At 41.2% G+C, this 9,788-nt stretch overlaps 2 protein-coding genes across 2 annotated transcripts in view; one reads left to right on the top strand and one right to left on the bottom strand.

The window, feature by feature from the left end:
* The window catches only part of sirt3 (sirtuin 3), a 4,808-nt gene extending 2,016 nt beyond the window's left edge, over window positions 1–2,792 (bottom strand). The window contains exons 1-6 of the mRNA XM_056380363.1: window positions 2,291–2,792; window positions 2,144–2,195; window positions 1,307–1,486; window positions 976–1,208; window positions 776–876; window positions 460–621 (exon numbers count right to left, since the gene is read on the bottom strand). Coding sequence (XP_056236338.1) covers window positions 460–621; window positions 776–876; window positions 976–1,208; window positions 1,307–1,486; window positions 2,144–2,195; window positions 2,291–2,390 — 828 coding nt within the window. The 5' untranslated portion in view covers window positions 2,391–2,792. The remainder of the gene's footprint in view (window positions 1–459; window positions 622–775; window positions 877–975; window positions 1,209–1,306; window positions 1,487–2,143; window positions 2,196–2,290) is intronic.
* A 62-nt stretch (window positions 2,793–2,854) lies between these two features.
* On the top strand, window positions 2,855–9,438 carry psmd13 (proteasome 26S subunit, non-ATPase 13). The gene is made up of 13 exons (XM_056380351.1): window positions 2,855–3,055; window positions 3,685–3,763; window positions 4,612–4,646; window positions 4,739–4,794; window positions 4,881–4,924; window positions 5,021–5,107; window positions 5,368–5,539; window positions 5,638–5,717; window positions 5,815–5,940; window positions 7,170–7,232; window positions 8,416–8,496; window positions 8,702–8,818; window positions 9,107–9,438. Exons 1-13 carry the CDS (start codon window positions 2,955–2,957, stop codon window positions 9,200–9,202), a joined length of 1,137 nt encoding a protein of 378 aa, XP_056236326.1. The 5' UTR covers window positions 2,855–2,954; the 3' UTR covers window positions 9,203–9,438.
* Window positions 9,439–9,788: the final 350 nt, after the last annotated feature.

The following is a 9,788-nucleotide window of genomic DNA, read 5'->3' as shown; positions in this document are numbered from 1 at the left end:
TCGTCCCTCCTTTAATATAAAGCCTGCAACTTTTAAAGTGACATTAGTGGAAACACTCAAATCACTGGAATCATTGAGAATCTTTACTTCCTCTGCAAGAGAAGGTTGTTGAATCCCGGTGGGTGCTGGGATTTATTGATTTATTGATTTTATTTATTGATTCTGAAACCCAAAATTTGAGGAGTTGCCTGGTGGTTAGGATGCATTGCATATAATAGCAATATCCCCAGTTCAGTTCCAGCTGGAGACCATGTCAAACCTCCCTGTCTCATCATGTGTCACTGTAAACTATTCAATAAAAAGCAAAAATGCCAAAAACAGGATGTTTTAAAAAATGTGTGATGAATCAAGATTGAGGGTCAGTTTGAGCTTCAACTGTACCTGGTGTCACGTCTCACCATCACGTGGATTATGTCAAACTACAGGGACACGATGTTGTTTGAAGCTGGTGGTGCTCACCTCCAGTGACGTGCCCATGATGATCAGGAGATCTGCCATCGGGAAGTCCGTGACGTACTTGAAGAAATGTCGTGGAAGCTCCTCCCCGAAAAACACAATGTCAGGCTTCACCACGCCCTTACAGGTGGGACACTTAGGGACCGTCCCACTCATCACATCAGGCTGATGAGACATAGAAACAACATGTAAAATTACTATCTACTGATTGTTTTTGAGATAAATCTACACCTTCACATTTACGATAAATATTCAGGAAACTAATGTAAATCTAGCGGTTGACTAAATGAGAAGAGAAATGTGAGCTGTTATAACTCACTCGTAGGTCCTCGCCCTCATACTTCCTCAGACAGACAGTGCAGGTGGCTGTGGCAAACGTGCCATGGGCCTCGACCAGCATCTCTGGAGGAATTCCTGCCACTTGACAGAGACGAAACACACAAGAAAACGACGACTTGCTTAAAATGAAACGCACAATCTCAGTGATGTGTAGTAATTTCAAAAGGTGTAAATACGTACATCTTTCCAGCCCGTCGATGTTCTGCGTGTACATCCTGAGGAGCTGACCCTTCTTGTGAAGCAGACGTACAAAGTGGTGGGTCAGATTGGGCTGGTAATTTCCTGGATACAGCTCTTTGGCCAGGGCGAAGAAAGGATTAGGGTTTCGGTGGAAAAAACCTATCTCGAATATGGCCTCGGCATAGGGCAGGTCATACTGCTGCAGGTTGTCATAGAGACCGCTGCCTGGAGACCTGTGAAGGAACAATCTGCTGATAAACCCCAGAACACACCAGTAGATTTATAAAATACTACATGACTAGGACAGGAAACCACATAAAACCTTTTTTACCTGAAATCTGGGATGCCACTAGGAGTACTAATCCCAGCTCCGGCCATCACCACCACCCTCTTGTGCTGCTTCTCTCTAATGTTTTTGGCAATGTCCTGCAGAGTCTGCTGCTTGTCCGCTGCACCACCACCATGGGAGAAAAGCCCACGAGTTCCATCCCACCAGGGAGAGTTTGATCGTCTGAGAAGAAGCAAAATAGGGGGTTTGTGGCCAAGAGTTTGTCTGTATCAACTCCACAAAGCTGCACATAAATACTGTATGAGACTCGAGTGGGATGACAGTCAATGACGGTCAGTTTGCTGCAAACCTGGACCATACAGGGAAGCAACAACTTCACTCTAATTACGTGAACCCTATATTCCACTTACATTTTTAAGTCAAACTTTTTTCATCTAACTTGGAAACAAGATCCCATATATATATACTGTATGTCATTGTTTCAGTGCTCCACTTAAGTCTAACTTACTCATTTACAGATGCTAATTGCAATTAGAGCTGCAACAATCAGTCGATTAACAGATAATTAATTGGTTAAGAAAGTAGTTGCTGTTTAACTTTCTGTCGATTAATTGAGTTATCGTTGCAGATGTATAAGGGTATATGTGTAAAATTTCACTGAATAAAAAAAGAGCAAAAAGTATCACAAAGCTCAGTTAACATGCCTGTGGATTATACTGCTGCTTGCACACAGCTGCAGAGAAACAATTTGTTTTTACTTCCTTTTAAAATCTGACTCTAAATGTGCACTACCTCTGATGTGGTGTAATTTTCATTTTAATGTAAAATTTTGTGATGCTGAACATGGACCTGAACCCAGAGAGGACTGGTGCAAAGTACCTGAGCACAGCTGCTGCACCTTCAGCTGGACAAAAACTCCTCTGACCAAAGCCTACAAAACAAAACACAAAAAAACAAGTAGTGTCACATTTAACTACCATAAATACTTCTTCTGTTGCACCACATCAGCTCTGTGTGTCTACTAACCGTGTGCATAGAGTGTCCTGCTTGGTCCTGAGCACAGGCTGCGATACAAACAACTCAGTCTCACAGGTGACATTAACGAGGGGCTCACCAAAGACGCCATAACTCAGCAAACTAAACTACCCGCAGACCTTCATTGCATGACTCCGTTTTACAACAAGCGGGTTCCCAAACACGGACACGACCTGTTAACACATTTTCTCCATTTAAAATAAAACAGAATGAAGAACTAATTATTGCCTTTCTACTGAAGTGTGTTGTTGTTGTTGTTGTTGTTGTCCTTTGACCTCCATATGGTGCACCTGAGAGTACCGTAATGTACGATATAGTCTAACTTTAGCTTCACTAAACAGCTCGGTCGTTTGCTAACCTAGCTTCATCGCCCATGTCGTTTAATTATTCGTCGTGTTTTGAGTTTAAATAACCCACGGGGCGATAGAAAAAGACTATAGCGGCCATGAAATCAACTTCACAGATTTTTTTTAAGCTAGCTTACTACTGGAGCTTGTTGTTGTTCTTCCCATTTTGCCGGCAGTACATGAATGCAGCAACCCCGCATGCATTTCCCATCATTCCTCGCGGCTAGCAGAAGTGAGGACCCACTGACTATTTGACGTTAGCTTAAAATTCAACACTTCACTCCCGAATAAACTTTAATTTCGCTACCATGAAAGATGTTACCGGGTACCTCAAGCAGCAGCAGAGCAACAGCTCAACACCGGAGATGGCGGCGGAGTGGCACAACCTGGAGGATTTGTATAACAAAAGGTAAAAAGAACGTACGAGTCAAATAGCTAATGTTGAAAATCTCTGCTAGCGCTAGGCTAGCTAGCGTTAGCTTGCTCATTCATTGGAAACGCTCGCTGAGTCATGCACGGAGCTAACGCTAAACCTTAAGCTAGCTCAAAGCCAAAGCTTGGCTAATAACAATAATATCATATTTTAATGTCACGTCATGGGTTGAATCTTTGAAGCAGTCTCCAGATCTTTAGGGCAGTGGTAAGTAAATTCGTCAGCCTGTCACAAGTTTTTCTAGCTGGTTGTTAGCGTCTGTACGACTTTATGGTCACGGCTCCAAGTATACAACTTAAAGACCCTGAGTATTCAATACACACAGGTTGGACCAATTCACACCTTGTATACTACCTATTTGTATTTGCATCTGTATAACTACTGACTATTAATCAATACTAGTCGCTGTTTGGTTTTAGAAGTTTAAGCTGAATGTTCGACGTGTAACCATGACATGACAAGTTATTTTAAATCACTTTCACTTGTATCTGAAAACTCAGTTAGTTTATTTCTTGGCTAAAACTACATTGTTTCTGTGGAACATTTGTTTGTCTTCGGCTGTTGTGATGCAGTGTAATTCAGATGACCTGTGTTGTTATTGACAGATTGTGGCATCAGTTGACTCTGAAGCTGACAGACTTTGTTAAAGATCCCTGCTTCAAAACAGGAGATGGCCTCATACAGGTAACTGCACCACAGTCACACTATATTACTGAACATAAACAAAAGCGGTTGATTGCTTATTTTTATAACTCTCGAGGAGAATTCAAAACGTCATTGTAGTTCTATTTACGCCAGTCAGAACAGGACATGGTGTCATCCCTGTTTAATTCACACTGTACCAGCATCAAGCAGACAGTCACCCACAGTTAACTCTCTGAGGTGCTTTAAATGACACTGACACCGATGACAATAAGATGTCTAGTGGTGGTGATCATAAGTGTCCAATTCCAGACAGGCTCATTACTTGTTAGGAATAATATACCACAAACCTATTTGTTTTGTTTTATGTGTCGTTAAGAGGCACAGCTCTGTCAGGCTGTGTGACATGGTTGAAATTATTAACATGATATTAATATGTCTATTTTTACTGATCATCATCATAATATGACTAATGTATGTAGAATTGCACATAAGACAATCAGAATGATGTTTAAAGCAAAAACTCGTTCCACTGTTTTACATTACATTTGACCAAATTGGGACCAAGCAGTGATGGAATTGTTTACGCTGCTAACAAAAGATCATTCATCATCCAGCTCTGTATCTCGTGTTGTTATTCTGATTGTTTTGTGTTCATGTTCAAGATATTAACTGGCTAAGGGACCGTATGAGGCTTTATGGTTAGAAAGGCTGGTGAAATATCAACCGATACAGACATTTACAAAAATGAAGGAACGTCATACAGATCCTCTCTACAAATGTGAAACTTGAACAATAAATACTGTCATAGTCCAAATACTGTTAGTGGGAATTTGAACGTTGAACATATTATATTTTCTGTGATCTAACAGTTTGTTTTCTTCTTCCAGCTCTATGAAAATTTCCTCAGTGACTTCGAACACAGGTGATGGAAAGTTGCTTGACGCATGTACAAGCACCAGTTCAGTATTTATTGTTGGTTTTGGTGCTAATTTATTATTTTTTCTCCCTCAACAGAATCAATCCTTTGTCCCTTGTGGAAATTATACTGTATGTTGCCAGACAGATCTCAGGTAATGACAACATGATGCAGTACAGAATATTGCTCTGTACATTTAGCTTTTCTTCGAGTGTTTAGGAAAATGTTTTTTGTTTTCAGAGCCTAAAGATGCCATCACTTTTCTCGAGAAGACCAAGGAAAAGGTAAGCTGACAGATCCCAATATGTCGGCTCTCTCAGCTGAAAATTTTCAAAGCTGTTATATGATTAAACTTTAACACGTCTGTGTGTCTGCTCCAGGTGAAAAGCAGCGAAGAAGCCGTCATTCTCTGCAAGACAACTATTGGCAGCCTGAAACTGGAGATCAGCGATCATCCTGCCACAAAGGTTAGAGCTCCTAAAATCTCACCTCTCTCCTTTTTTACATGCTGCTGACGCAAAACCCGCCTTACACCTCATTCGCATATAACACGCGGTGGCACATTTCAAACTTCAAGCTGCTGGTGATCTTCACACATGATGTGTTGTAAAGCAGAGCGTCAAAAACCAACACCTGTAAAACAAAACAGAATCTGAAATGCTGCCCTGATACTGTAGTTCTGTATGAAAATGTGTAAATCACCTTTGATTTCCTTTTTGTGCTCCAGAAACTCATCGAAGAGGTTGAGGAAATGTTGAATAACTTGCCCGGGGTGACGTCAGTCCACGGCAGGTTTTATGACCTGTCCAGCAAATACTATCGCATCATCGGGAACCACGCCTCCTACTACAAGGACGCTCTGCGCTACCTCGGGTGTGTGGACATTAAAGACCTTCCAGGTGAGCAAAGGCACGATGGGGAAACAAACAGGAATTGATGAAACGTGGTGTATGGGTCATATCAGTGGCTGAACGACTGGTTGTTGTTGACTCCACAGAAACAGAGAAGCAGGAGAGGGCGTTCACACTCGGACTGGCTGGACTCTTGGGAGAAGGAGTTTACAACTTTGGAGAGCTGGTGGGGTTCTCACGTAAAAACTCTTTTGTTAATGCTGTGCAGCCTTCCAGCTGAAACGCAGTGTAGTAATGACCATGTCTGCTGTTGGTCTTTGCAGCTGATGCATCCTGTGCTGGAGTCCCTGAGGAACACAGACAAACAGTGGCTCATTGATACACTTTATGCCTTCAATGGAGGCAATGTGGAGAAATTCCAGGGCTTCAAGTCTGCCTGGGGCCAACAGGTAATTAACATGTACTAAGACATTAGAGACAGATGTGATCTGATCTACCTTAGTCACCTCTGATCAGTGAGTTAAGACTAAAAAAATGCTGTCAATCAAAAGCTGCCATAATGGCTGTTTGCCAAATATGGGAGTGTTAATTCATGTATTTGGCAGCTTAGTGTTTACAATGAAAAGGTTCACTGGCAACATCTGTTTCACTGGGAAACACAGAGTTTGGTTTTGATTCTGCATACATGTTTGAAGGTAACTTGCACAGTTAGATTTGAGAGATTAGCTCAGTTACTGATTGTTTACTGTAGAAGATTAGAAGTGGCTCCAATCAAAGGTTTCACAGTACAACTTTAAACCTCCGAAACCATGAAAGAGTGAATTTAACACGTTACCACATGTTAACAAAAGCCGCTTTTACACAGAGAGCCCAATATACTGCCGTTAAGAAAACCCCTCGGTTTGTCGCCTTTCCTTGTTTACACTGAACCAAAAAAGCCGACATAATGCCACCGCAGTGTGTGGACGTGTAACACCGCAGCCTCACCGTGACTATCTCTGCTGCTAGCATAAAGGTGGAGCAACAATATCTACACTCCATGTTCATACCCTTTTTATGCAGAGCAGCGAGACCTTGAACAGGCTGTAAAAGGGGCTAAAGAAATAAAGTTAGATCAGAAATTCAATCAATCTTCTGTATTTACATGGTGGAAATGATGCAATTGAGTAATCCCACACATCTCCACCATTAGTTACATTCGTCATTTCAGCCAACTTTAAGTCAACAACACGATGACATCCACATCTTTTAGCCACCTACTATCAGTAGGTGGCTAAAAGAAATGTAGGCACTCAGCAGCCGAGGCATTGGAGTGGGGTGGATGACTAAGGTTGTCCAAGTTAGCTGGGATTAGTGCGTAGAGGGAAATGGGCTCAGTGTGTTTGTGTGTGCTCTTTGAAAACCATTTTAAAATCATTAATACTTGCTAAGCTGGTAGAAAGTAGGAGAATGGGTTAATTTGAACGCAGCCAATAATTCAGAGAAACTTGACCGATCTCAACTTTTAACGTTGCATTCAAAACGGCGTTCGTGAGTTTTTCATTCTAACAAAATAATTCATCTTCACAAAACAAACTGTCCCATTCAAGTTCTGAAAGTCACCTGGAGCTGACAGAAAGATTTTCACTTGTACATGTGGATCATTGTTGACTGGTTTATTCTTCTCTCTTGGTGTTAGCCTGACCTTGCAGCACATGAAGCTAAACTGATGCAGAAGATCCAGCTGCTCTGTGTCATGGAGGTGAGCACCCCCACTACAAAAAATGATGTAACTCTGATCTGTATCAACATAAGTTTGTTTTTTCTCATAACTGAAGCTTTAAGACCGAAGGCCCACCTATGATAGCATTTAAATAATAAAATTTCGGTGGGGAAAAAAGTTAATTTCAGTAGAATCACAGTTGTGTTTTCACTAGCAGCTTGACTCTGATCGGCTGCAGCGTCTGTGTCTTTGATTTTCCCCGCTGCTGCTCTGAATCTTCATTTTCCTCACTCGCCTCGTTTCTCTCCGTCTGATTTGTGACTTTATTTGATGAGAAATTGATCCATTTCTATTGTTTGTGCGCTACATGTTTGCCAGCACGAGACCCTGCTGTAGCTGAATTACTAACACCTCTCCACAAGTGAGCAGTGTTGCCAGATTGCTGACAGATTTGTGGCTCAGACACACCTTGAAAAGTTGCAAGCTTATATTGCAGTGTGCTGTATTATATGTCTCTTTTTTAAAATCACAATATTTATTTACCCGTCCAACAACACTCTTCACCTCCTACACAGGCAACACTGCAGTATGTTAGGGTAGGTCCTGTGTTTGTAGTCCATGCTGCCACCTTGTGTATGAATAGTGTTGCTGTTTTTAGTATTTTAGGAATTATGTGCAATGTCTACATGTATGATTCATATAAATCACGTGCTGTCGACCAGTTGCAAACCATCTTAACAGTGTGGACCTTTGAGATATAACAGAACAACTGAGTCCAAAATGGAGGATGCTACTGTATTGGCTACATTGCACCCTTTTCTATTGCAGTTTAAACTGCGCCACAGTAAAGATGCAGCATGGATTTACAGTCATCCACGCGAGAGAAATCTATATAAATAATGTCTCTTGAATGAAACGTGTTAATTATGATCTTGTCTGCTATTCCTACACGTGACCTCTATGCCACCAAGACTTCAGTAGCTATTTGACTTGTATGAATCTCGCAGTGACACTTTCTGGTCTGACAGGTGCTCGACAGCTTTGTCAAACAGTTTTAGAGTAAAACAGATAATCAACAGCAACAAACCAAACTTGTAGTTTCTCAAACCTGTGTCTGACTCTACGGTTGTTTTACACTTAATATGAGACGGACATGACTGTCACTTTTGAAGGTTACAAACAAGAATACCAAATCACTTAAAATGTCTCCTTTCCCTTCCAGATGACTTTCACACGCCCTGCAAACCACAGACAGCTGACATTCACTGAGATCGCTCAGAGTGCCAAAATCCCTGTTAATGAGGTCAGTTGGATGACAAGTGCATTTAATCAGCCCGGCAATAAATGTCAATAAACCCAGTGATTAGCATGATTGACTTTGATTACCAGATGGTTTCTCAGTTTTAACCTGCAGTAGTTCTTACATTTTATTTGTCAAATTGCTTCATGTTTTGTCTGCATGTATTTGTTCGGGAGTTAAAAAACCTCTGTACGTTTGTCTCCTGCAGGTGGAGCTCCTGGTGATGAAGGCTCTGTCTGTCGGCCTGATCAAAGGCAACATTGATGAGGTGGACCAGAAGGTTCAGATGACCTGGGTGCAGCCCAGAGTGCTGGACCTGCAGCAGGTTAGTATCCATTTTCTTTATATTTGTTCTGTTACAGACTAATTCCAGCATCTTTGATTTTACCGCAACCTGAATCATCTTCATCCTGTTTTTTTTTTTAACACCTGGAAATTGGTCAAATGTAGATCATGCACTGTACATACAACATACGAACACCATCTCGATGTGTTTCCATCGGCTACGATAGGCTGATCGCAGAAAGTTGGAGTTGCTAGATCATTTTAAAGGAAGCACAGAGGCTGGTTTCTACCTGCTCGTCTAAGGCTCACCTGTTGTTTATGGTTTCAGATCAAAGGTATGAAGGAGCGGTTGGACTTCTGGTGCGGTGATGTTAAGAACATGGCCATGCTGGTGGAGCAGCAGGCTCACGACATCCTCACCTAAACAGGTTTCAGTCCACAGAAGGAAATCTCACTTCTTCCCAGAGATTTGTTTTTTCTATTGTTTTTTTTTTTTTTTCTATCGGATGTTTGTTTTTCTGTTGCTGTCACTGTTCATTACCAACCTGTAATTTACACTGTGGTATTTTACAAATAAACAGTTGGTTGTAACATTATCTTCACCATATGGAATAAAAATATTGTCTCAAACATTAATAAAAAATGTGTTCAAAAACTATAGTCATCAACGTCAGTTATTACCTGCTTAGTTGGGTTGTACATATAGACATCAGCCAATTAGATTTAAAATCTGAAAGATGTTTGAAGCCGTTTGACTTTTCTCACGTCTCAGGTTGTGTGTAGTCATGCAGTGAGGCACAGCCGTGCTAATTGCTAACATGCTGATGTTTAGCAGATGTATGGTTTACTATGTGCACTGTTTTAGTTTAGTATGTCGGCATGTAAACAAAAAAGAAAGAAAAGTACATCGGAGGCTGAAGGGAATATCATTAGTTTTGCAGGTACTTGGCCATAAACCAAAGTGTGGGACAAATTACAACTTGGAGCAAATGATGGTGATGAAGGAAAGT

This window comes from Seriola aureovittata, chromosome 1 (assembly GCF_021018895.1).
Source record: "Seriola aureovittata isolate HTS-2021-v1 ecotype China chromosome 1, ASM2101889v1, whole genome shotgun sequence".
Taxonomy (NCBI): domain Eukaryota; kingdom Metazoa; phylum Chordata; class Actinopteri; order Carangiformes; family Carangidae; genus Seriola; species Seriola aureovittata.
This window is presented reverse-complemented; position numbering and strand designations above follow the sequence as displayed.